Below are 27668 nucleotides of genomic sequence, written 5' to 3' on the forward strand. Positions count from 1 at the left end.
ATGAACCCCAGGGCCCAAGGGGGCCCCAGCACCCAGGGGCTCTCACATCCTTACACCATCTTCAACCAGGTGCCCTCCTCACACTGACACCATTCAGTCCTTGATGGCAAAGATGCTTTCTGGGGATGCCCACTTACACAGGATGGTAAACTGGATTTTGCCTTTGAGTGGGAACAAGAGGTAGAAGGGAAAATGGAAAAGACATGGACCGTCCTTCTGCAGGGATGCACGGAAGCACCAGCCTTATTGGGACAAATCTTGCAGAAAATATCACAAGAATTTACCCCACCCCCAGGGACTGGGTTAATGCAGGATGTGGATGACTTGCTGCAATCAGGAGGACAAGAAGTGGTAGAAGAAGCCTCTGTGAAATGGCTGAATGTTCAGGCTAAAAACCATCTTTGATTATTTGAAAAAACAGCGCAAATGGTGGAGAAAAAAGTAAAAGATTTCAGACATATTTTGACTCAAGGTTTGTGGTGTATTAACCCAGGGAGGGACCAGGGAATCTCAGAAGCAATATTACCCAGCACTAAAATGGAACTGGGACAATTCTGAGGATTAACAGGGATTTGCAGAACCTGCACTGAGGATTCTCTGTTCCAGCAAGAATATTGTACGACTTTTTAACCCCAGACAGCCCTAGTATTATGGTATGGACATAAGAAAAAGAACAAAACTTGAGAAAATGAAAAAACAAAGTGATTGACGCCACAGCCATGGCTCTACCCGAGTCAGAAAAGAAATTGGAATGGGATGTGGATGTTACATAGGGCCATGCCAAAGGAATTTGGAATTCCCGGCTGCAGGAGCAGCATGGGAGGGCACCACTGACCCTGCACTGAAGGCAACGCAGCAGCAGCCAGGGCTCCACATCGGGCCAAGCCCCTGGGCCTGCCCACAGATCCTCTGCTGAAATCCTCTGCCTGGGCACCCTCCTTTGGCATCTCCACACACTGGGGCCAATCCTTGCTGCCACTGCTGGAGCTTCGCTGCTTTCTGTGCCTGCACTGCCACAGCTGCTGGGGAAGACAACGGCACAATTCCACTCTGCCCCTCAGTTACACTCACACACTGGGCTGCCGGGCATTCCATGGTCAGAAAATATAGCAAGCTAAAATTATTAAAAATCTATTTCTATACTCAGGCTTCATGTGCTTTGCATTGGGGAAACTAATTTTAAAGAGATTTCTAAGGAATGTTCCTCCACTCAACAGAGATGAGTTTAACATCTCAATAGACTGGGAATAGCCCAAAAGATACTCACAAAGATAACGACCATTAAGGCCATCAGCAAACATCAAGGAACACCCACCCCAGACACTGCCCCTGGCATAGTTGGAGATGCCTGGTCTGCAAAAGGCTGAGAAGGAAATCCAGGAGTGCGGACCTAATTAATATAGAGGGGAAGAAATTCGGGTCCGATAGGAAATTAAATAGTAACAACTACACAACTTGGAAGCAATGAACATTAAACCAATGGATTTCTATGGGTTCAAACTGTAAAAAGTTAAGGGAAAATCTAGTAAAACTCACGTGTCATGGAATGATTTTCTCTGCACACCCGGGCTATTTGTGGATGAAATGATTTCTGCTACACATCCTGGCCAGAATCAAGTAATGCCTTGATTCTCTAACAGTAGAAATGGTGTTGAAGAGTTTTGGGTCCTCCCGCAGTTTTGGTGACAAGATTACATCATTAGAATGTTTTTTCTTAATAATCCTACTTTTATATTTTCCATTAAGATTGGGCCAAGGGTGTGAGAACCTCATTTCAGTGTTAGGGGAATAAGCAGAAAAAATCTTTATTCCTTTGGGGATTTTTTGGTTATGTTTATGAGTGGCTGTTAGTGATGGCAAAATTTTGGTATGGAATTTGTAATGTTCACTGTTCACCTTTAGGCTGCATTTGGCAAAACCAAAAGCCCTGTATAATTTAATAGAATATTGTTTTAAAAAGAGAATAAAAAAGAAAAGCAGCGGGAGGGGGGAGGAGAGAGAGGAGGGAGAGAATATGTGAGTCACCTGATGGGCTTTCAAGAGGTGCTTGAATTGGGGAAAAGGGGGTTGGATCCCCAGAGGTAGCAGGAGGGACCTGGAGCTGTCCTCTTTGAAACTACACCCCAAAAATACTGAAAATCAGGGATTCCTCCCAGGAAAAAGCTGCCAGGAGCTGTCCAAAAGGAGTGAAAGCGGGGGTTGGGAACCCGAGATTGAGCAGGAGAGGCCTGGAACCCCCAAAAGCAAGCACGGGGCAGGGAGTTTGATGTTGGAGTGATGATTGGGAATGGGCCAAAGAATGGGGGAAAAGAGGGAGCTGGGACGCCCAAAGATTGGGGGAGGGGGCTGGGAAACCCACATTGAGTCGTGAGGGGTCAGTAGATTTGGGGAATGATGAGAAAGAGGGGGAGAGGGGAGGGAAAGGTGGAGTTGGGATGGAAGAAAGGTGGTTCCCTGTCCCTCAGCACTCGATCCCTGGAGCGATTATCTGCGGATTGGATGGGGGGGCAGATCCGCACTGGAGGGGCCCCCTGCCCATCCCAGTGTGTCCATCTCGCTGCTTCCCTCGAGCTCCCAGCCCGGCCCCGGCTGCCTGCTCTGCTCCCTGATGGATTTCTACCCTGCCGACATCCAGCTGAGCTGGTTCCAGGGCCAGCAGGAGCTCTCGGGACACGTGGTGGCCACCGACCTGGTCTCCATTGGGGACTGGATTTCTACCAGCTCCTGGTGCTGCTGGAAACCCCCCGGCACGGGGTCAGCTCCAGCTCCAGGTGGAGCACGTCAGCCTGGAGCACCCCCTGAGCCGGCACTGGGGCACGGCCCGGACCCCACAGCGCCGGGAGGGGCTGGCAGGACACGGAGGGGATTGGGGGCCCTGGGCTTAACGTGGACACCCTCCCTGGGAACCCTCTTCCCCCTGTCCCATCTCCCTTTATACCCCCTCTCCCACCCCTTTCCCACCAGTCCCTTTCCCGCCCCGCTCACCCGAGAGAGCTCCTCGCCGGCAGCCGAGAGATGGAGGAGAAGGAGCAGGAGAAGGAGGAGGAGGAGCAGGAGGAAGAGGAGGGGTAGAGGAGGAGCAAGAAGAGGAGGAGGAGCAGCGAGAGGCGGCAGCCCGTGCGTCCATCGCTCTCTGGATGTGCAGCCCCTTCGCGCCCGCAGTATCGGCCCCCCCGTATTGTGTAGGTGACCGGGGAGGGGGACCTCGCCCCGAATATCTTGGGCGGTCCTGGCAGGGGTTTTTTGAGAGGGGGAGGGATATTTGGAGCTCACCCGAAGTATCTTTGGGTCTCCCTGTTTCTTTTTTTCGGGAGGCGGCGGGCGGAGCGATGTTTGTATCTTGCAGGGCTCCAAAGCTGTCCCGAAATCCCCTTTTGGGGGATCCTGTGGGGTCCCCGGGTGGTTTTTTTGGGGATGTCTGGGTGGTGGCTGCAGACAGAGCCCCGGCGGTGGGTGGGGGATGGAGGTCCCCGGAGCCCCGTGGCGATGTCCCGGGACTGGCAGGGCGAGGGGAGCAGCCTTGAGGGGGGGAAAGCGAAAAGGGGAGAGCCCCGGGAGTGCCGGAGCCTGAAATGGGGGCCTGGAGAGGGGGGACCCCGAGAGCCGGGAGTGAGGGGAGTCTGGAGAAGGGGCAGCCCGGAGAAGGGATGAGCCTGGAGACGGGGAGCCCCTAGGACACCAAAGTGGGGACCCCAGAGAGGGGGGACCCCTGTGAGCCCTGGCAGGCCGGAGCAGGGAGTCAGGGGAGGAGGCGCCCCTGGGAGCCCAGAACGCTCGGCATCCCTTAGTGCCACCCAGAGAGGGGCACCCATGGGACCCTCAGCAGCCCAGAGAAGAGGGAACCCCAGAATCCCAAAGTGGGGAGATCAAAGAGGGGGGATCCCTGGGATTCCCGGGAAGCCTGGAGCAGGTGGACACCCTGCAGAGGGGGGAACTCCAAATATATGCAGGATCCACGGCATTCAGGACAAGGGGGACCCCCAGAACCTCATAGTGGGGACCCCTGTCTTGGGGTGACTGTATGATGCCTGTACCCACAAATCGTCTGTTCTTTTGGTGTTGGATATTGAATTCAGTTTTAAGACTGGTTCCAGGAGTTTAGGGTGGGAAAGAAGAAGTGCAGAGTTTGTTATCAGAGACTGCACAGGCTCCCCCACATTCCTGCTCACAGACTGTGTTGTCTGCAGTGGACAGCCAGAGAGAGCTCTCTTTTTTTGCTTTTGGTTAATTTTTCTGGCTAGCTGAGGCAGAGAATCTCCCTGGACTGTGTGTTTTGGGTTTTTTTCCTTTTTCCTGGAACTGTTTGAACCTGCTCTGGACTGAAAACCCAGAAGGGCACCGGGAGCTCACACCTGTGGCCCACCAGGCCTGGCCTGGGCCGTGGCATTTCCCAGCACAGGAGGGACTGAGAACAGACTGAGTGAGCCGGGCAGCCCAGGGAAAGAACTCTTCTAAATCTGTCATCTCTTGGGAACAGCGAGGGGTTTTGCTGTTTGGTTTTGTTCATTTTTGTGCTGGGAGGTGTATTGCCTGTTGAATAAACAGTTTTTTCCTTTTCTACTTCTCTCCGAGGGAGTATTTATTCCCGAGACAATTGGGGGAGGGACGGCTTGAATCTCTTTCCCAGAGGGACTCCATTTAGAGGTTTCCTCCCAAGTTTGCCCTAAACCAGGACAAATACTTCTTTGGCGCCCAACGCGTTGCAAGAAAGTGGAAAAGAAAACCTGATCTGATTGCATTTTGGTTGTACTTACTCTGTATTGGGGTAAAGCAGTCAGTAACCATGTTTTTTGAATTCATAATGTCTGTCAGGGTGAAGGCCTTTATGTGTCTCGGGTCCCTAGACTTTTTTGAGGTTTTAATACCTTTTTGGTCCCTAGGCTTATTTTCTTATCTGGAGATGTCTCCAGTAGTGTCCCTCATATGCAGTTTTTTCAGTAGAGGAGCACAAATTAGAATAGCTGTTGTGCTGGGCTCAGTGATAATGATTTATAGAAAGTTTATAAAGCTACTGAAGTTTGTTCCAGATATTTATGGTTCATGGTTTCTTCATCCAACCCTGCATCCCATTTCCAATAGCCTGTTTTGGGAGTTCATTAGTAATTGCATCTAGTTTGTTAGAGGAGGAGCAGGGGATGAGGCTTTTTGGCCTTTCCTTCTTCTCCTTTGAATCTGTTAAGTCATTTTTTGAGGATGTTCACTTTCCCCTGAATGTCAAGGATACCACTGTCCTGGTATTTCATCTGGTAAGCTTCCTCTGCACAGTCTGCAGCCTCTCTAGAATGAGGGCTGAGGTGTCCAGAGGAGCTGATGGGACCCCTGACCCAGGAGTAGGCCCGGGCATGGAAAATTCTGAGTGGGATGGGGAATGGGAGAGAATGGGCAGAACCCTGAAGAAATTTTCTGATCCCCCAGCCTGGGAATTTTCACGTGAACAAATTCAGAACCCAGATGAAGTGGGGAAATATCTGGAATAGAAGGTCCATGATGATTCTAACGAGAAAAAGATCATTGCAGTAAGCTGGGCCCTAGCATATGCTTATTGCACACTGCTAGATACTGTAGGGCAGCAGAGAGAGGCAGGGGGGCAGGGAGATAAATCAGCCAATACCCCAGTCACTCAGGCTGTAGCTAAACCAGACAGTGAGCCTAAGCCACTGGCAGTTGCTGTGGGGAGGAAGCACAGCAGCAAAACTGATCGGCCAGTGGGTGATGATGATCCAGGGGAAGGATCCTCAAAGTGAGCTCCTGGTACAAAATCAGAAGTCAGAGCAACTGAGACAGGATCAGAAGCCAATATTGAGTCCTTATCCCTGAAAGACCTTCGTGGCCTGAGAAAGGATCACACCTGATGACCTGATGAATCTATAATTAGCTGGCTGGTCTGTCTTTGGGATGCTGCAGGCGAGGCCACAATTCTGGATGGCACTGAAGCCAGGAATTTGGGGTCCCTGTCACATGATCCCGTTATTGACCAAGGAATGGTGAGGGGGGCTAATCCTCAGAGTCTCTGGGCACGGGTCCTGGGAAGTGTGGCATAAAGATATCTGTGTGCAGATGATCTCTGTATGCAGCAAACCCAGTGGGAGACCATAGAACAAGGGGTTCAACGCTTGAGAGAAATGGCAGTGGCAGAGATTGTTTTTTCAGATGACCTAACAACTAGGAATCCGGACTTGGTACCATGTACATCTGTGATGTGGCGAAAACTTGTACGACTTGGGCCACAAGAATACGCTTCTGCTTTAGCAATAATGAAGCTGGAGGAAAGGGAGGAGACCGTGCTCGATATGGAGAAGAAGCTCCGAGCATATGCAGATGCCGTGCATGGCCCAACACATGCCAGAATCTCAGCTGTGGAAACACTTCTACAGAAATGAGAAGATAAGATAGAGGAGAACCACAGGAAACTCAGGGAGGAGATGAAAGAGGGATTTCTCCAAATCTTGGCTGTACAGATCAAAAGTTCTGGCCCCAAACGTAAACGTTCCCCAGATGGGGAGAGAAGACCCTTCTCACGAGCTGAGCTGGATTCTGGAGAAAACATGAAGAAGAGGGATGGAAAATCTACTGTTGCTCTGGTAAAACTGGTTCTTGAATTGCAGGACAGTGAGATGCAGAGAGGGATTTCCACAAAAAAAGGTGGAACTTCACCAAACTTCACCAAAAAGGAAGCAGCTCCAGTTGCCGGTAGTCAAACTGCCAGGTATGATGATGATGATGACGACACGTCCAATCCCCTTGAAGGAACTTCCAAGACATAGCTCAGGAAAGAAGAATAACCAGGCTTAGAGGGGCCCTGCCTCTAGCCAGGTAGAGGCTGGGGAAATCCAGGTTTTTTGGACTGTGTGGATTCGTTGGCCTGGCACATCAGAACCACGAAAATATGAGGCCTTGGTCAACCCTGGCTCACAGTGCACATTGATTCCATCAAGGCAAGTGGGGGCAGAATCTGTTTCTATCACAAATGAGAGCATGTGCCAAAGTCAATAGTCTGGGTTTAAAGAAGAGTAAATGAGAGGCAGAGAGAATGACAAAGAGAGAAAAATAGAAATGGAATAGAGGTGGGGGATGAGAAAGAGAGTGACAGAGACAGATTAAGTAGAAAACCTCACCACTCTGTGGATCCCAATGGCGTCCTGTGGATGCTCTATATCTCTGTCTTCTTGGTGCTCAGGGTCCCCCACAAACACGGAGTTCAGGGGGTCCATACACACTTGGGGCAGGTGGGAAGGCCCAGGTTCCTCCCCTGGCAGGGACAAGTCTGACACAGGCTCTGGCAGCAGCCTCTGGCTCTGCTGCATCCCTTTGCATCAGGAGCAGTGCTCTGCTGCAAGGCCTCAGCAGTGAGTCTGGGCAGCGCTTTGGGGCTCTTGGATGGATTCTGGCACCTCCTCAGCTGCCCCTCACGGCAATGTGCCGTGGATGTGGCCTTCCCGGGGTGGGGATTTTCCAGCGGAGCCAGTTTGTGTGAGGGAGGATGGGTGTTCAGTGCCTGTGGGCAGAGGTTCCCCCACAGCCCCAGAACTCTCCTCCTCCCTGGCTGGCTGTGGGCAGTGTGTGCAAACGTGGCCTCAGCAGATGAGCCTGTGGGCTACGGCCTCCCCCAGCCCCAGCCTGGCCCAAGCTGATTTTCAGGACAGCTGCTGGCTTTGCCTTGCTTTGGATACATTCTCCTGCCTCAGTCTCGTGTCCTTGTCCCTAGACCAGAGGCAATTGATCAATGGTGTCACCTTGATGGTACCTCAGGTGCTGTTAGGCCGCTCAAGTCCCAGGCCAAAGCTGCAGTCAGGTGAAGGAGGGCTGGGCTGGGGTGGTCTCAGCCTCTTTATTCAGTTTAGCCATAATGTGCAAATCTCCTTCCTGGCAGCGTTTAAGCCATTCCCCATAACATTTCAGTGTGTGACAGCGCTGCTGTGCCCAGAGCCCTGTGAGGCCCAGTGGCCCAGGAGAGACCCCCCCGAGCCCCACAGTGCCAGGCCTGGCTTTGCAGGCTGGGCTGTGCGGGGCCAGAGGAATTGGCCGGATGGACGCAGGCAGGGAGTTGTGGTCAGCGGCTCCATGGGCGGCTGCAGGCCGGGGATGAGGGGTGTCCCTCAGGGAGGGCTCTGCCTCGGCCCCGGGGGGGCCCAATGCGAGGGCGAGGGGCTGGGGGGGCATGGGGGCGTTCGATCAATGGGGAGGGCCCGGGGAGTGCTGAGAAGGGGGTGGTGAGTGGGAGGGAGGGAGGGGTCCCATGGATTTGGGGGGAGTCTTGATGAGTGTGGGGGGAGTCCCATGGATTTTGGGGTCCTGGTGACGGGGAGGGAGCGGTGAGTGGGGGGGGTCCCATGGATGGGGGAGGGGCGGTGAGTGAGGGGGGGGTCCTGGCGCCCTGGGGTGGTCCCAAGTATTCGGGGGGGTCCCAGCGCTTTGGGGCGGTCGGTGAACGGGGGGGCAGTGAATAGGGGGAGCCCCGGTAAATTGGGGGGGTCCCTGATGATAACCAGAGGAGGAGAGGGGGGAAAGGAGCGAGCCCCAAGGGACGCCCCCCGATGCTGGGGACACCCCAGTGCCCCCCCAGCGCACGGCCCCCCCATTCCCGCTCCTGTTCCCGGGGGAAGTCAAAGGGGAGGGGCGGAATCCCCGGGATGGGCAGGGGGGGCACAAAGGGGGGTCCGGGCCCTGTGCACCGGAGGGTGGTCAGTACACGAGGGGGGTTCCAGTCCCGGTGCCCGAGGGGGCGTCCCGGTGCCCGGTGATTCGTGAGGGGGTGTCCGGTGATTCCTGGGGAGGTCTCCGGTGGTCCTGGTGCATGACGGGGGGGTCCCGGTGACTCATGGAGGGGTCTCCGGTGATCTCGGTGCCCGAGGCTGGCGATGTTTGAGGGGGGGTCCGGCGGTCCCGGTGCACGATGAGGGGGTGTCACTGCTCGATGGTGGGGGGGAGTCCCGGTGCACGGTGACGGTGCTGATTGATGGGGGAGGTCCTCTGGTGGTCCCGGTGCCCGGTGATTGATGGAGGGGGTCTCCGGCGATTCCTCGGGAAAGGGGGGGCGGTCCGGTGATGCCGGTGCACGAGGAGGGGAGAGAGGAAACTCGAGGGTCCTGAGGGGGTCCCGGTGCACGAGGACGGTTAAATTCGGGGGTCCTGGTGCTCGGAGGGGGGGTCTGGTGTGTGACACAGAGAAAGACCCCGGTGACACTGGGGACCCTGGCACGGGGCTGGTGACACTCAGGGGCTCCGGGTGGCACAGAGACTCTGCCCAAATTCTCTGGCACGAGGTCCTGGTGGCACGAGGGGCTCTCGGTGATACGAGGAGCTGGTGGCACTCCAGGGGCTCCTGGTGGCACAAAGAGCTGAGGGCACTTGAGGAGCTCTTGGTGACACAGGGCTCTCGGTGTCACTCGCAGGGCTCTCGGTGATACGAAGATCCCCCAGATTCCTCTGGGTGACACAAAGAGCTCCCCAAACTGGTCTGGGTGACAGGAGGAGACGGTGGCACGAGAGGAGCCCTATGCACGAGGATCCGTCGCACGAGGACCCCCAAAATTCCTCGAGCGAATCTCCCCGAAATCCTCGCGCGGGACCCCCCACTCAGCGCGAGCCCAACCACCCCCCCCCCCCTCCTGCTCCTCACCCCGGGGGTCTCCGGGTGATCCCGCCCCAGGTCCTCCCCTTTCCCCCTTTTGCCCCAGGACTGGGAAGGTCGGAGGGACTGAAGGGGGGGTTCAGGTGCGGGTTTTTTCGGGGGGCTCCCGGCGGCCCCCGGGGCGGGATCAGTGCTCAGCAGCGGGGCCGCGCCGCTCGCACCCGTTGGCCGAGATCGGGGGGGGCGGGGGCGGCCCGGGGACCCCCCTGAACCCCCAAATCACACCCGGTCTGCTGCTTTAGTCCTGTGCTCCCAGTGCTGATTTTTCTCCTTATTCAGTCTTTTGGTGTATTTTTATACTAAAGTTTAATAACCTATGAGACCTTAAAAAACCCCAAAAACAAAAGCGTCGTTTGTCATAAAACCTTTATTATATCTTGTTAAGGTTTCAGAAACCACTAACATTTTAAAAAGTGAGAGTCGTTTCTGCACTGCCGGGGTAGGAGGTGCAGCTGGAAGGAGGGAGGGGTGGCGGAAAGCTGGTTTAAAGGGTCTTCATTTATTCTTATTATACTGCTCTGAGTTTATCGAGTTTTCTGCCAGAAATCTCTCCCCTCTCCCACTCCTCCATAGGGGTTTGGGGCACTTTTCTATTTTTGTGGGGGAAAGCAAAGCCATGCACCGACGCTCCTAATTAGGGGTAAGGAGAAATGAGGTTCCAGGGCTTCCCGCTGAGGCGGAGCCAGTGAACACGCAGGGCTGGGAAAGGCGTGCCGGGAGCTGCGGAGAACTTTGTTTGTGTTTCCAGGCCAATGGCGGCTCGGGCCCGGGCCCGTTCCAGGGCTGTTCCTCATCTCCGCCTTTGCCCTCCCACAGCCCGGGGGGCCCTGAGAGCGCGGGCCGAGGCTGGGCCGTGTGCAGAGCCCGGCCCTCGCTGCCATTGGCTGATTGTGGCAATGTCACTCCTGGTTGTCGCGCGCTGATTGGGCAGAGCAGCAAAGGCGCCATTGTGGCAGCGTCTGTGCGGGCCCGGCAGCGGCGGCAGCGGCCGGAGCCCGGGGAGGCGGCGGCGGAGCTCGGAGGCGGCCCCAGCGCAGGTGGGAGCCGCGCTCGGTTGTGCGGGGGCTCGGGGCTCGCTGCGGGCCGAGGGGGCGGCAGGGGGCTCTGGCGGGTTGGTTGTGCCGGTGCCGGCCCGTGTTGGCGCTGGGCTGAGGGCGCTGCGGGAGCGGCTGCCCGCGGTCTCCTTCCCGCTGGGGCCTCGGCAGGAGCCGGTGCCGGAGCAGCGCTGGCTCGTCCCGGTTGCTGTGGGTGGCACAGAGGTGTCTGCCCTGTGCCCGGGGCTGTGCGGGAAAATTCCCGTGGCCAGAGGTTTGTGTGCCCAAAGGAGACAGAGGAGTCCTGTAAAAGTGACTTTATTGATGAACAAAGACAGAGGCCATGCGGCATTTGCCATGCGGTCTCTAAAACGCCGCCTCCTTTTATCCTCATTTTCCCGCCCCCATCTCCGTCCCCACTGGCTGAGGTACTTGGAAGGTTCAGACTTCCCAATCCACCTACTGCATGTCCTCGTTAATATGCACCCCTACTACGATATTAATCTTACTGCTTTCAATCCCTCCTTTTCTCATTTTCTCAAGAATTGCCTTTACAAACTTTTAATTTCCAGTGACTCAGTCTCTTTTCCTGCATCCTCTTTGGCGCAAGGTGTCGTGCATGGTAAAAAGCTGAGAGTTGCTGCAGCACGTCAGAGGAGGAGCAGCATTCGTTTAAGCCATGGTCTGCCAGGGAACCACGAAAACGTGTCCCATTCCCATCCTTTCCCTCTTTGCACTGGTACATGAGCTACTTTCTTATTTCCTTTGTTATCTGTTTTACCACTTTTCGGTTATTATCTATTTGCAAACAGCAATTTGAATGATTTAATTTTCCACAAACTCCGCCTCTTTCTGTTAATAGACAATCTGATCCCATCCCATGGTGAAATGTCTCTTTCCTCATCTGAGTGGATTGTTTGGCAGGAAGGTCAGGAGCTGGAGCTGTGTGGTTGGTTATTATTTAGAGGAAGCTTTTTATTCTAATTCTGCCAATCAAATTATGGATGGATTTTCTGTGTCCTGATATGAATTCTTTAGGGATCCCAGGGGTTGGTCCATGGTGTTGTAGGATTGGCTCTGGTGGCCATTCATCTTTTTTGGGTGCTCCCTCCATCCAGGGGTGCATCAATTGACCGTTTTTATCTTATTAAATCATCAAATGTTTGGATTCCCAACTGATTTCTCTGGACTAGCAAAAACACCCCAGTGCACTAATACACCCTATATAACCTAGACAGTGACAGCACGTGTTGGAAAAGTTTAGTAAAGTTTTCCCAACATTCTCCGTTTGCTGTTTCCCTTTGCAGCTTAACCAATTTCTGTTGCAGTCAGATATCCTCACTATGGGCTCTGCCTTTAGTTGTGCAAATTCCATCTGTGCAAGCAGGCAGAGCTGGGGGTGAGGGGCAGAGACAATCAGCCCAATTCCTTCCCCAGGCAAGAAGATCATCCTGGTTCATTGTGCACACATTGCCCTATCATTGTTAATTTGCATTTCTAAAGCTCCTCTCCTGGCTGCCTGGATCCAATGCTTCTTTTCCAGAGCAGCCCTTAGGTGATTCACACGTGCACCCCTATAGTCTGCTTTTTTTTCTTTTCTTGTTTCTGTTAACAATTTTGTATTAACTGTTTATGTGTTTAAGCCCTCACCATTACTACTGTTCTAGTTTTGCAAAATGCATCCGAAACTTGAGCATAGAAAAACCCATTCTGAAATTCTGCCATCATTAATAGCCACTCACAAATATGTACAAAAATATTCCAGTGAAATGAAGCTTTTTCAGCTTCTTCTCCTAAGAGTAAAAATTGTTTGTCACACCCCTGGCCCAAACCTAACTGACAATATTAAAGTAGGATTATTATGAAAAATTTTTCTCATGGTGTAATCTTGTCACTGAAACTGCAGGGACAATAAAAATCTCTCCAACAATATCTTTAGTTTTAAAGAGAGTTAAGGCATTACTTGATTCTGGTCAGGATGTGCAACAGAAATCATTTCATCCACACATAGCCCGAGTGTGCGGAGAAAATCATTCCATGAGATGTGAATTTTACTAGATTTTTCCTGAAATTTTACAGTCTGAACACATGGAAATCCATTGTTTTAGTGTTTATTGCTTCCAGGTTGTGTAGTTCTTAGTTTTTGGTTTCCTATTGGACCTGGATTTCTCCTCCTGTGATGTTAATGAGGTCCCACTCCTGGATTTCCTTCTCAGTCTTTTCCAGACCAGGTGTCTCCATCTGGGCCAGGGGCAGTGTCTGGGGTGGGTGTTCCTTGATGTTTGCTGATGTTTCATTGATGTTTTGTTGAATGTTGTTATCTTTGTGGGAATTTTTTGGGCTATTCCCAGTCTGTTGAGATGTTAAACTCATCTCTCTTGAGTGGTCTAACATTCCTTAGAAAAAACCTTTTAAAATTTCTTTCCTGAGAGAAAGCCTCACTAGTAAAATGGAATGTAAAAAAAATTTAAATTTGGTATACTTTTCAACAATGGAATCGCAGGCAGCCCAGTGTGTGAGTGTAATTGAGAGGCAGAGTCCTGGGTGGATGCTGTGAACAGCAAAGTGCCAAGGCAGGCTCTGTGCCAGCCCAGCTTCCTGTGGCAGAGATTTCACAAGAGACAGGATTCTGGCCACAGACTGCTTGAAATATACATCCCTTATCTCCAGCCCGCACTAGGTGGAGAATTCCCAGGGAAAGGAATTGCAAAGATCAATTCCAAGGGAGATAATTGAATATCTGCCCTGGCTCTGGCCAAAGGTTATAATGGCCGGATGCTTGGCCTTCAGCCAAGGGCACACACTGACTCAGAAAACACTTCCTAAATGCAGCAACATGTTGCATATTCATAGACCTTCATGCATTAGTCAGAATCACTCTCCTCTGACCTGTACATCATTCTTTTTCCTTCCCTGGGCTTCTGGTGTCCCATAATCCAAGAATGTGAAGAATTTCCTGATTATCTTTTTTACCATTCTCTGAGTTAGTTACATGAACAAAAGCTTTTTACATCAAAATGTTATAGTCCAAAAAAATATATTTATTACTACTACTTATAAGTTCTGTGAATCGCAGAACTAAAACTATATTCATACAGCAAAGTTTTCCAACATAGAACATTCATTTTAATATTTACAAAAAGCCAATAACATAATATAATACGTACTTAAAACACAATAAAATTCAGATTTCTTTTCTGAGGCTTGAAGAGCCATAGCTAGGTCACCAGTTGTTTTGTTATTTTTCATTTTCTCGGCTTTTGTTTCTTTTCTCTTGTCCATACCACAACATTGAAGCTATTGGGATTTAAAAAGTCATACAATATTCTGGCTAGAACAGGGAATCTTCAATCCAGGTCCTGCAGTTTCCTATTAATGCTCAGGATTCTTGCACCTCCTTTTCAGTCGTGGATTACTTCTGAGATTCCCCAGATCCTCTCTGGGTCGATACACCACAAACCTTCATTCAAAATACATCCCGAATATTTAACACTTTTCTCCACCATTTCCTCTTTTATTTCAAATACTCCAAGATGCTTTTTAGCCTGAACATTCAGCCATTTCACAGAGGCTTCTTCTACGACTTCTTGTCCTCCTGATTGCAGCAAGTCATCCACATCCTGCATTAACCCAATCCCTGGGGTGGGGTAAATTCTTGTGATATTTTCTGCAAGGCTTGCCCCAATAAGGCTGTTCCTTCCCTGCATCCCTGCAGAAGGACCGTCCATGTCTTTTCCATTTTCCCTTCTACCTCTTGCTCCCACTCCAAGGCAAAATCCAGTTTACCATCCTGTGTAAGTGGGCATCCCCAGAAAGCATCTTTGCCATCAAGGACTGAATGGTGGCAGTGTGAGGAGGGCACCTGGTTCAAGATGGTGTAAGGATGTGAGAGCCCCTGGGTGCTGGGGCCCCCTTGGGCCCTGGGGTTCATCCCTCAGGGGCTGTAGAAACTCTGCCATGGCCTTTGCCTTTCCCTTGGCCTTTTCCTCATCCCTTCTTGCATTCCCCTGCTGTGCCTTTGTGACCAAGTGCTCCAGGGGCTTCTTCTGCCCCTCCTGCAGCCCCCTCAGTGCCTGGGGGTGCTCATCCTCTGACAGCTGCTGAGCTTTCTGCTAAATCATTCCTTTCTGCACTGACCCAAGGAAAACGCTTAAAAGCTCATCTCGATCCTTGCACGTCCAATCCCCATTTCCCAGCTGTTCCTTCGTGCTGCTCCTTGTGCTGTGGCTGCCGTGGCCAGCCCGTATCCCAGAGCCGGTGCCTGTCCTGCCGCAGTGTCCAAACGCGGCCCCCCCGGCGGGCAGGGCCGGCAGCTCCACGGGGCCGGGCAGCGGCCGGGGCGTCCCGCAGCCTCCTGGGGGCCGGGGGCCACTGCCGGGCCTGCAATTGCCGGGGGGTGCTGGGCTCAGGCAGCGCCCGGCGCTGAGCCCCGGCTGCCCCACAGCCCCGGCCCGGCCCCGCAGCTCCCCACAGGCCCCCAGCCCGTGCTCCCGGTGCCGCCCCTCTGCGCCCGCTCCTGCCGCTGCCCAGCACAGAGAAACCCCCTGCAATCCTGACCTCCTTGTGTGCCTGTCCTGGCAACCGGGGATACAAAGGATCTGCATCAGCTGGCAACTTGTGAGGATAAGAGCCTGCTGGAAAACATCCCCATCCTCAGTATTTTTCTCCTCTGTTCCATTATCCTTTTTCTCCTCCACATAGATTCCTCCTTTTGCTTCTTGCCTGAACCATACTCCTTCCTGCACACTCTCCCCTTCACCCAGTCCCTTCCCAGCACACCAACACCATTTATCCCCTGTTGTCTAAATCCCTTATGGACTTCCCTTATTGCCCCTCTGGGTGTCCATGTCCTTGATTACCTCTGGGGAATGTGCAAACTCCCTCCACATGCTCCCAAGGGACCCTTCAGAGATATTTTGGGATCATCATCCCTTTTTCCGGGATCCCTTCCTGGCTTTCCCTTCCTACCTTCCATGGGTGCTCTGCCATGTTTAGTCCCCGAAGATCCCACTGTAGTCCCTGCTGAGATTTTCAGTGCTCTCTGGCTGCCGACTCTTCCCAGCCCCCCTGATCTGTCACTCGTCTGTCTCCTGGCCCCAGCGCCCCCCGGCAGGGGAATTTGGGGAGGTGGGAGGGGGGGAGCGCCAAGGCCGGGCCCCCCCGCGCTGTGGTGGCGGCAGCGGCTGCAGTGGGGAGCGAGTGCGGGCGGGAGCGGCCGAGAGCCCAGCGCTGCCCCAGCCCGAGCTGCCCCAGCTCCATCGCTGCCCCTGCGCTGGGATGCTGTGGGTTTGGGGGGAAGAGGGAGCCGGCAGTGGGTGCTGGGCCTGGGGGCAGCAGGAGAAGGGAAGGAGAAGCAGGGTTGAAGAACCAAATGGTCAAACGATGCCCGAGGGAGGAGAAGGTGGCATTGTGCAGGAGGTCGAAGAAGAATAGGAGGGAGAGGAATGTGAGGAAGAGCAGGTTTACAGGAGGAGAAGGAGAAGTTGAAACGGGAAGTAGCACAAGATTCCAAACCTCCCTGTATCTACAGCGTCCCTCCAGTCACAGGGCATTGCCCCCCACCCCACACACGCATTCAGCAGGTGACTGGAGTGGAGGATCCACGATTTTCAGAGGGGTGAACCTTGGTGTTTCTGAGCTTTTTTAGCCTAAAAGTTGATTCTTTGTTTTTTTTGCTGGGCCTGAATCCTTATATTTTGCAGGGAGTTTTGGCTGAGTCTTGATGTTTGGAGAGTTTTTGATCTTTGTCATGATGTTTGGAGATTTTGTGCTGAATCTTGATGTTTTGGAGGTTCTTACAGACACAAGATGCACAGTGACTTCGTGATTTGCACTTTGGCAAGGAGGAACTCCCAGTCCTAAGAGCTGTCTTCTCTTGTTCTTTCCTCAAACCAGGATTTTTCATTCCCAAGGCATTGGCAGATGGAGGACGAGGAAAAGCCCCGGAGATCCCTCTCGAGGAGGGACTGCAAACCCAGCCCCGGGAGCTGCAAGGAGCAAAGACCCTCCCTGAGCCGGGAAGGCGGCTGGAGATCCAGGCAGAGCTCAGAGCTGGTGGAGAAGCCTCATGGAGTGGAGAAGCCCCACGAGTGCTCGGAATGTGGGAAGGGATTCAGGTGGAGCTCCCACCTGATCCGGCACCAGAGGATCCACACTGGAGAACGGCCCTATGAGTGTGGGAAATGCAGGAAGAGCTTCAGGACTATTTCTCATCTGATGCAGCACCAGGTGATCCACACAGGAGAACGGCCCTACACCTGCTTGGAATGTGGGAAGAGCTTTGGGTGGATGTCCTACCTGAAGGAACACCGGCGCATCCACGCTGGGGAGAGGCCCTACGAGTGTCCCCAGTGTGGGAAGAGGTTTCAGACCAGCTCCAATCTCCTCCGACATGAGCGGATTCACACAGAGGAGAGGCCCTTCCGCTGCCCCGACTGCGGGAAGGGATTCAAACAAAACTCCACCCTCACTGTCCACCGGCGCATCCACACTGGGGAGAGGCCCTACGAGTGTCCTGAATGTGGGAAGAGCTTCTCACAGAGCTCAACCTTGACCAAACACCAACGGAGTCTCCACTAAGGGAAGCCCTGTGAGTGCCCCGAGTGTGGGAAGAGCTTCGTGCTCTGCTCCAGCTCCATCCCCCATGGGAGGATCGGTGTTGGATGATCCCCAGTGACCCCCGTTGGGCAGAGCCCTGGTGATCCGTGGTCCTGGTGATCCGTGTTGGGAAGACACGTGGCTGGGGGGGCTCTGCATCATCCTGTCTCCCTGTGGGCACCTGGATGAATGCTGGGGCAGGAACGTCCATTGGGACCCAAACTGACAAACTCCTTAGGGAGAGTGGATTTGTTGACTTTTAACCCCAGAAAATCTTCTGTGTTCAATCCTATCTTCTGGTGGTGCCCTGCTGGGCAGGGTGGAGGAAGAACCCCAGCCCTTGGCTGGAATTGAGTGCAGTGGGCGCTGGAGAACAGCCATGAAACCAGAAACTCATCATGGCTCCTCTGACTAAACCCTACAGTCCTCACCCAGCCCCCAGCGTGGCCTTGAAAGACTCTTTATCCTAAATAACTCCGACTGCCCCACCTGGGAAAAATCACAAATCCCTCTGCTGCCTGGGCAAGGTATTAACTCTTTCAATGCCCAGAATAAAACTTTAGAGATACTTTATTTTCGCTCCTAAATTGAAAAAAACAACAACAACAACAAAGACAAAATAGTAATACACACAGAAACAATATAAAAACACCAAAATAAAACAAAAAGAAAAGTCAAATCCTAAATAAAGAAAGGAGAAAACTCATGAACTAAAATTTCTCTTTTTTTAAACTATGGACAAAATACTTTTGTTTCTATATAACACATACAAATATTATGAAGTGAATATGACTGTTTGTTGGAGGTTGGGTGTTCCCCTTTTTCTCTCTGTGGAATTTTCCCCATTGTTATGCTAAGAAGCTGTGGCTACCCCCTGGCTCAGACGGCTGGTTTTCCCTCGAGGGGAGGGGGAGGGAAGAGGGGGAAACACCGCGATGTGCAGGCAGCAGGTAAAGGAGAGGTTTGGGAGTCGCTCTCTCTCTCTCGCTCGTGGAGTCGGAGGAAAGACGCCGGTGCTGCTGCCGCCACCCCCTCGCCATCCCAGCGCCGGGAGCCGCGTTCTCTGCTGTGGGACACCGCACTGCTCCCTTTCCCGCTTTCGGTCTCCCAGCTCCGGACACCCTGCTGGGCACCGTGACCGACACCGTGAGCAGAGAAGTCTCTGCCCATCCCTCTCCCACCCGGGACGAGGCCGCAGCCATTGCCCCGGTCCTCCCGCAGCTGCGGGGACGGGACCTGCCCACAGCCCCGGTAACTGCAGGGCAAGGAGAGGGTGTCTGCGGCCAAAAAAGGGCTAGAACTGAGTTATTGTTCTCTTGGCTGTTAATTTCATAGCTGTTGTTTTTGTTTGTCTTGTTAGATATATTAGTAAAGAACTGTTATTCCTACCCCCCATATTTTTACCTGAGAGCCCCTTGATTTCAAAATTATAGTCAAGTGAAGGGAGGGGGGTTTATACTCTCCATTTCAAAGAGAGGCTGCTGTCTCTTTTGGCAAATACCTGTCTTCCAAACCAAGACAGATTTGGGCCTGAGAGCATTGAGAGGAGGGTGAAAAAGGAATAACAGTTCTCTTGAGTTACCTAAGTTTTGTGGTAGGTGACACCATGCTGTCCAGCTTACCCTGGTTTGGGCTCCATGTGGTCACTGCTATATCTCTCCCATTTGCAAGCCCTTTTTTGAACATGGGTCTTATCACTGAGGTTCCTGTGGCTATTATCCAGTTCATTCTGTGGGTTGATCAGCAGAGAAATTCATGGATTTTTAACTTTCTCTGGAAGACAGCCACGTGGATTCAGAGCTATTGCACTCTGAGTGTGTAGTTTTGGGGTTTACTTCAATAATGGTACTTACTGTGAATAAGTCTCAGCAGGGAAAATGTACTCCCAACCCATCACCCAGTTTTTTAAGTCCTCTCCACCAGTTTTGAAGGAGTTGAGATCCACTCTAAATGCTAATGATATCATACAGTGGTTGGTGTTGCTGATATGCCTGTTCTATTTAGCAGTCAGAGACAGGGGACATTGATTTGGATAACAACCCTGATACCTACCCCAGGAAATCGAGCTGCTGCCCCAGAGCCTGACCCTGCCCCACAGCCCACTTCAGAAATGAAACCACCCAGAGTGGGTAGGGGAAGGAGATGAGCCAGATGCTGAAGGAGTACCTTTCCCCAGCTGGTGAGAAACTCCCCCTGCCTTCAAGAGGGAGAGTCTGATGGTGCAGCAGTGGAACCCACAGACATTACATCTGTCCAGGTTCCAAGTGAACTGCAAGGGCACTCACAGCCAGCAATAGTCACCCCTGTAGAAACTAGAAAATCTAAGATGAAAACAAGGCACCTAGTTAATAAGGATAAGAAAGGAGGGCCCGCACAACCAGCAGGGGAGCCAGAGGTTGAGATCATCACCAAGTCCCTGTCATACAAAAGTCTCCATACTCTGCAAAAAGACATTGAGTGACGAGGCCGTGAGGCTTTTACCACCTGGTTACTGCAGGTCTGGGACCTTATGGGTACAGGTGTGCAACTGGATGGTCCTGAGGCAAGGAATTTGGGACCCTTGACCCAGGACTCAGGTGTGGACCAGGTATTTGTAAGGGAGCCAGGGCCCCTTTCCCTCTGGGAGTGGCTTTTAATGAGTGTGAGAGAGAGGTTTGTCCACAGAGAGAGAATGCAGGAGCACCATCATAGAATGCCTTGGAATACCCTTGAGGAAGGGATCCAAGAGCTGAGAGAAGTGGCAGTGCTGGAGGTGCTCTTTGGGAGGGATGGACAGCATGACAATGACCCTGACAAGGTCAGGTGCACAGGGCAGATGTTGTGGAATCTGGCAAACCTGGGGCCATCTCAATACACCACCTTTATTGCAACAATTAATGCTGATAATAACAGAGACAGTGGGTACACTCTGAGTATTTCATTGATAACTTACATCTTGCACTTCATGACAGTAAATTGTGTTAATCAGACTCTGTCATATCACGAGTTCCTGGAACACATTTTCAAGCCCTTCCAGCTGTAGCCCAAGGGAAGCTGTTTCTGTCTTGCATCACAAAATTGGCAGATGTTTTGCAAAGACAGCCCTTTAAAAAGGACTTGTTACGTGCATTAACATCCAAGGAGTTGCTTTCAAAGACAGACAAAAACCATGATCAAACAGAAACCAACCAAACAACATATTAAAAACAAGTACTTTATTTTTAGCTCTTGCTTTTAATATTTTCCAAGCTGGCCTCCTCTTCCACTGCAGTGTTTTTCTTTGAACAGAAAAACACCTTTGCCAGAGGATGTGACTTAACAAGGCAAACAGAACTTACACACAATGGATATATTAAAGCTAAACATGCAGAGTCCCATTTCACAATCATCATCATTTATTTTCTGTTTATTTTGTTTTCAGAAGGGTGGGAACTGTATCTCAGATCCCTTGGCTAGTTTGGTGCCATAGCCACTGATTACCTGTCCTTTCTAATTTTCTGTCCTTTCTGTAGTTCCTCTGCCCATTTGTTGCTCTTTGATCGCTGCCTCCTTCACTTGATTTTTATATTTTTCTGGATTTGTGGGCGATTTTGTATGGGTTTTGATTTTTTCTTGCTGGTTGTTTTGTTTGCCTGTTTTGTTGGGTCACAGTTTTGGTTTTGTTATTTGGTTGGGGTTTTTTTCCAGTTAACAGTAGGAATCAGCTTGTGATTTGGATTGTCAAGTTTTGAAGACAGGTGTTGCACATAAAGGTTGTTTTTGTTTTTAAAGTCATCTCACACACAGCTCTGCAAGCCCCTGTGAGTTTGAGGACTGTAAGCTCTAACAAATTGTGCATGAATAGGAAACTTGTAGTTCCTATCTGCATTACACACAGCAAAATGTAAAGTGTTTGGAATGGAATCAATTCTAACCTTTTTTTTTTTTCCTGCCATGCCATAAATTGTGTCAGATTCATCAATGAACTCGGTTCTTCCAGGATGGAGTGTGCAAGGATAATCCCTTAGCTCCTGTGTGGAGCTGGTGTGCACCAGGCCAGACACAGCACTGTCACCCATAGCCAGCCTCTGTCTGCACAGAGAGCAGGGAGCTGCAGCTCTGAGGAACTCAGGGCTTGGTGAGCAAACACACCAAACCCCTCATTTAGATCAGTTCCTTTACTGGACTATTTGTTGCTATGTATTTAGTATATATTTATTTATAGTATATGCTGCTGGTATATTTTTAGATCCCCTCCCAAAGCTGAAAAAAAAGAACCCTGGCAGTTTGCTTTAGCTGTGAAGTCAAGAGACTCATTTCAACAGGTTCCAGCTTTGCTCCTTGTTTGAATTCAAAGCAAGCAAAAACCTCTTCTGTTGGTCACATCAAACCAGCATAAGTCTGTGAAAGACAGAAGAGTGTAAAAATTAGTTCATTTTCTAGTACTTACAGTCTTCTAATTCAGCCATGGGATAATTATGCCATAATTCACTAGATCAAATAACTGGGAAAAGCAATAGAAAAGAAATTTTTTTAAAGCTAGGTTTAAAAAAAGTGGATTAATTTCATAAACAAAACCATGTAGTAAAAATACAGTAATTTAAACTTCTCAAAGCCCTTTGATAATGGAGCCCTGCACCCCAGTCATGTGCAGTGCAGCCTCAGCTGTCCCTTTGAACCCAGAGCTGCCAAGGATCAGGGCTGGGATGAGCCTTCACCCAAAAGTGAATCCAAAATCAGTCGAGAACAGGGCTCACACACAGAGCAAAGTCTCAAGGCCAAGGCCAAACCTCCATCGGGTTGGATTTGTTTAAACACTGAATTGTAGAAAATTTGCTCATCCTGTAACATCATTATTACCATGAAACTTTACATGAGCTGCTAAATAACCACATTCCCATCCTGAAATGCATTCCCAAATATTGTTGTGAACTTGCTCTGCCTCTGCCGCTGCTCCTGGGGCTGCTCTTGGCCACGCAGCCTCAGTGGGAGCCAGCACTGGCTGCAGCCCCAGCGGGCTCCCCAGGACAAGGCCCAGCAATTAAGAGGCCAATTAAAGCACTGGGCAGCAGCAGAACCCTTATCAGAGTTATTTGGACAACAGGGACTTGCCACAGCTCCACAGCAGCATGACCATGAGCCAGGCTACCAATGCAATGAGCAGAGTTTTAATAAAACTGCAGAGAAAAATCAGCAACTTACCGTCCTATCTGATAGAACTTCCGAATGCCAAAATAGCAGCAGAGCAGGACAAGTGGCACAGTGAACATTGTCACTACTGTGCCGATCATGCAGGACCAGCGCACATCCTGGGGGCAGACAATTCTTGGAAGGCGCTCTGGATCCTGAGCATCTATTCCTGTTTCAGGGATAACATCTGTGGGAGCAATGGGGAGTGTGAGCCCGTGCTGGGCTCCACTGCTGAGCTGGCAGCTCGCTGCATACGGCCAGGACGTTCTCTGTTTGCCCCAGAGCTGGGGCCTGCAGGCACCTTGGCACCCCTTGGCACAGGCTGTGCCACCCAACAAAGCCCAGGAGGCCGGGAGGAGAGCCCGGGGCCAGCGCAGCTGCTTGGGCAGTCGCTGCTTCCAGGGAGCCGCGCCCAACCCATCCCTGAGCAGCCACTGCCAGCCCCGACCCTCCCTGCCCCGTGACAGCTCCCCCAGCCCAAGGGGACAGAGCCAGGCCCTGTCAGGACACACTGGAGCCCTGCTCTCCCCCTCTGCCCTTTCCCCACCATGGTCACCCCTTGCAGCCCCTCCCAGGTTTCGGGCGGTGTCTCCCACGGAGGGATCCCAGCAGGATTGCTCAGCCTGGCTGAGCCTGGCACAGCAATCACCTTCTGTGGCTCTGCCTGGCATCTCCTCCCTTTGTGTACCAGGGGGTGGCACGGAGCCATTGCTTCCTCCAGGAAGCGCTGCCTTCACCAAGGCCTTTTGGTCCACCTCTGGAGAAAGGAAGAGGCACAGCTGGATCAGATGGAACCATTCCCCATTGGGGAGGGGGCATCTCCAGTAAGTAATATTTGTCCAAGACATGGGTAAGGATCAGGAAAAGGCCCAGGCTCTTGGGGTTGCCACGGGGCCCTCCCTCCTCCGAACAGCCACCCCTCCTGATCTAGCCTGAGACCAGGAAATTTCAGGGATCTCAGGGTGTGCATGGCCTGTGGGACACTTTGGGCTCCCTGTCAGATGATGCCAAAGGCCTTCCTGCAGAGGCTGGGGAGAAGCTGGAGCCAGGCCAGGCTGGGAAACAGCCCTGCAGGCTGTGACAGCAGCAGTGGGACAGCGAGGCTGCCATGGATCCCTTCCTGCTGTGCCGGGCTCGGCGTGTCCAGATGTGCAGAGAAAGCCCCCGGCTGCTGAGTGTCAGGAGAAGGCTGAGGGAAATGCACCCACCACGGCGTCTCTGCAGATCACTCAGCATCTGGTCCAGAAGTTTGGATGCTTCCACGGATTTCTTGTCTCCTACACCTTGGTTCTTCCATCTAGGAGGACCTGAATGGAAAGTAGTTCCATTTCTCTTCAGGCTGCAGTGGCAGTGAGTGCAGAGAGTGCTCCAAGGCACTTCCCCAGCTCTGCCTTCCACTCAGGAGCAGGGGCAGAGGGAGCACATGCCTGCAGTGGCCCCACACTGGGATGGAAGGAGCCCCTTGTGGGGCAGTCAGGGGAGAAAGGACTCCCTGGAGCTGCCAGCAGCTCTGAACCCAGCCCCGGCCAGGGCCAGGGCTTGGCAGTGGCAGCGGGAGCAGCTCAGACTGCCTGGGGCCGGCAAAGGAGCCACACAAGGCACAGCCCCGGGGCACAGCCCTGGGCCCTTCCCTTCCCTCTCTGCTCTTCTCCGTGGCTGCACAGAGCACATGGAAGGAGACACTGGCATTGCACACGGGAAGAGGATTGACAGCTAAATGCTGCTTCCTCCCACTGACAGCGATCCTGTGGGATCAGTCAGGGCTCCAGAAGGGAGCAGGGCAAGGTTTCCAGAATGCCTCCACCCTGAGATTATGGAAAGGGAAACATGACAAGAATGAGCTCTTGCCACAGTGACAGAGATTATTTTGTCAGGAAAGGCACACTGAGAACTTGCCTCCACCATGCTCTAGAATCTTCATCCTGTCATTCACCAGTTTTTCAAAATAATCCATCTCAGGATCCCAGCCTAGAAGGAAGCACAGATGAGAACCATTTCCATGGTGTTCTGGAATCCCCTTCTGCCTTAGGGAACTGGGCACTGCAAGGCGGTCGGTTAAGGCTGTGGGAGCCAGATGTGAATGGACATGGCCAAAGCTGCAGAGGGGCCTGGGGAGCTCTGGGCTGGCTCTGGTCACTCTGCACACTCTTTCCATGCCCTGTTCAACATCCCTGGAGGGGAAACCGGAACAGCCCAGGGCCTCTGCAGGCTCTCTCCCTCCCACAGAAGAAAACCTCCCTAAAGCCCTATGGAAAACCATCCCCAACGCTCCCTGGGGAGAAGGGAGCGCTGTCCCAGGAAAGGGGAGCCAGGCCCCCAGCTCACCTGCTCCCTGTGCTCTCCACGGAGCTGCCTGGGCAGCCCTGGCAGGCAGGGCCAGTGCCAGGAGGAGCAGGAGGAAGAGGCGCAGAGCAAGGGCCATGGTGCCTTGCCCTGTGCCAGTCCCGCAGCTCTTGCTGCCCCCGCTGTCCTGACACCGCTGTCCCAATGTCAGCACCACTGCCGCCGCCGCCGCTGCTGCCGCAGCAGTTGTGCTCAAGGCCTGACTGCTCGGTGCCTGTGGTGCTGTGCAACCACGGGGCTCTGGCACCTCTGGGACCTCAGAGCCTGCTGTGACCTCATGGCCAGGGTGGAATTTTGTGGGGAGTGGGATCTATGTTCTTTGGGAGGGAGCTCATCCTGCCCAGCAGCTCTGTCCAAGGGCTGTGACACAGTCCCAGCCCAGCTGATCTCACAGCCTGGGGGATGAAGGGATGGAGAGCAGCTCTGCCGAGAAGGGCTTGTGGGTGCTGCTAGATGAGAGGCTGGACATGAGCCAGCAATGACACATCCAAAGGAGTGAATGTTGAAGGAGGTGATTCCACCCCTCTGGTCTGATGAGACCCCACCTGGAGTACTGCATCCAGCTCTGGGTCCCAACACAGGAAGGACATGGTCCTGTTGGAGCTAGTCCAGAGGAGGCACAAAATGATCTGAGGGCTGGAGCCTCTCTGCTTTGGAAACAGGCTGGGAAGCTGGGGGTGTTCATCCTGGAAGAGAGAAGGCTCCAGGGAGACCTGATTGCTGCCTTTCAGTACTTTAAGGGGGCTTGTAAAAAAGATGGGACAGAATTTTTAGTGGGGTCTGCCTTCTCTGGGCAGGCCTTGGCAGCACCGCAGCCCTTCATGGCCTCCCACTGTCCCGTGCCCTCCACGCCTCCCCCAGGCCTGCCTGGCTGCTGAAGGAGCTCCAGAGGAGCCGCATCAAGAGGCACCTCAGAGCCCTCAGCAATCCAGCCAGCAACACACGGGCAGGACACAGATGGCGCTTCCAGGCTGGCAGAGGGGTGCTGGCCATCTCCAGGGACCGGTCTCTCAGGGATCCCCGCCCGCTCTGTCAGAAGCCTTAAGGCTTCCACAGAACCACCAAAGGCCAAGGGCCTTTTGGCCACTTTCCCTTCCACACCGCACGCTTGGCCAACTTGGCGAGCACAAGCACCCTTTTTGCCCTCTTCCCCATGGGCCTGAAGACTCTGGGCACCAAAAGAAAGCTCCTGGACCTCTGTGTATGACAACAGCAATTTACTAATCCTACAGTGGAGTGAAAGAAAGTGCTTGCAGAGCAGAGGTGTTCCCTGCAGGCTCAGGTGGCCCCAGCAGACGCAGCCTCCCGGATCAGTTCTCCATGGTGCTCATGCAGGACAACCAGCCCCTGAGACACAGGGAAGGCCGTGACTTCCAGAGGCGGCGGAATCCATCTCGCATCTGCTGGAGTCGGGAGGAGGGAAGGCTCTGTACAACTCTGTTGATGTACAGAGTCTGAAGAGCCAGGCATGAGATGGCAGGGCTGGTGTCATCTGTCATGTCCTGAAGGGCTGGAAGAGAGAGGAACAGAGCCACAGTCAGAGCCTGCATCTGCAGGGACCTGGGGAGACCCTCCTGCCCCATCCCTCCCACACGGCAGCTCTTGCCATGGCCTGGAGGAAGCAGGAGACAGCAAGGATCAGCTGGAAGGCGCTGGCCACGAATGTCCCTCCCGCAGGCCCCTGGAAGGTCTCTGTGCTCTGCCCACGCCGCCCCTCGTGCGCGCAGGGAGCAGAGCCCTCCCAGCCGGGGCAGGGAACGCAGCTGCCAGCGCCAGCCCCCGCTGACAGCCCGCTGGCCTCACTCACCCCTGCACATGAGCTGCAACTCTCGCTGCTGCTCTCTCAGGAACCGCCCGGCCATCCCTGCCAACACAGAGCCTGTCACGGCCCCAGCCGCACAGCTGCCCCGCAGCGGCGCTGCCAGCCCTGCGGCCACAGCAGCGCCTTCCCCTGCAGGGCTCAGGCCCGGCCCTCGCCGCATCCTGACGCCCAAGGACACGGCTGCGAGAGGGCGGCAGCGGCGCCGAGGGCAGGCGGGGCTCCAGAGCCCCGGCCCGGATGGCGCTGCCGGGGCAGCAGGCGGGGCTGGGGCCGAGCTGCGGCGGGGCGGGGAGGGAGCCGGGCTTGTGGCTCACCAAGAAACCTGAGGGCCGCCTCTCGCAGGGGCTCCTGTGGGCTCCGCAGGTACGGCAGCGCCTGGCGCAGCAGCTCGGCCGCTCGGCTCCTGTCCTGTGCCAGCTGGAGAGAGCGGCAGGGCACGGAGGGAAGGGTTGGCGCGGGCTCTGTCCCTTGGCCCCGGCCTGCCCTGCCCGCACAGCCCTGAGCGGGGCAGAGGGCCCGGCAAGGCGCGGGCTTGATGGAGCTCGGGGCTCCATCAGCTCCTGGCCTGGGGCCAGAGGAGCCTGGAGAAGAGCCCGCGTGGGCAGCCCAGGGAAGGGAGCAGCGTTCTTACCAAGCACTCGCCAAACCTCCACATCTGATCCGCCATCAGCAGGTGCTCAAGATCTCTCCTCTTCAGGAAGCTTAGTGCTGAAAGCAGCGTTTCACAAGAGGCCTGCAGAGCAGCAGAGACCCAGAGATGGCACCGCAGCCCAGGGCACAGGAGCTGCCTCCCTGTGCCAAGGCCAGGAGGAGGCTGGAGCCCATGAGGTGGTGCAGGAGGGTGCAGGGAGACAGCTGAGCCCCCTGCCAGGAGGACAGCAGCGCCCAGGAGTCCTCACCTCTGCCACACGCATGTTCTCATCGTGGCAGTTGAAGAAGAGTGGCAGCAGGCTCTTGCTCACAAGCATCTTGAGGGGCTTTTTACCCTTGGCCGCTACCAACCTCATCACCTCTTGGAAGAGGCGAATGGAGAGCAGCTGCACATGGCGGTTGTCCTGTTGGAAAGGAAGCAAAAGCCCTCCTCATCAGCTGC

General features: G+C 53.5%; 1 protein-coding gene across 1 annotated transcript in view; it reads left to right on the forward strand.

Moving 5' to 3' along the window:
* The window catches only part of LOC148217869 (uncharacterized), a 105092-nt gene extending 85873 nt beyond the window's left edge, over positions 1-19219 (forward strand). The window contains exons 5-6 of the mRNA XM_088158319.1: positions 16860-17174; positions 19186-19219. Of these exons, the coding sequence (XP_088014445.1) occupies positions 16860-17174; positions 19186-19219 (349 nt within the window). The remainder of the gene's footprint in view (positions 1-16859; positions 17175-19185) is intronic.
* Positions 19220-27668: the final 8449 nt, after the last annotated feature.

The sequence above is a fragment of the Sturnus vulgaris genome, unplaced genomic scaffold, assembly GCF_052056855.1.
Source record: "Sturnus vulgaris isolate bStuVul1 unplaced genomic scaffold, bStuVul1.hap1 Scaffold_198, whole genome shotgun sequence".
Taxonomy (NCBI): Eukaryota; Metazoa; Chordata; class Aves; order Passeriformes; family Sturnidae; genus Sturnus; species Sturnus vulgaris.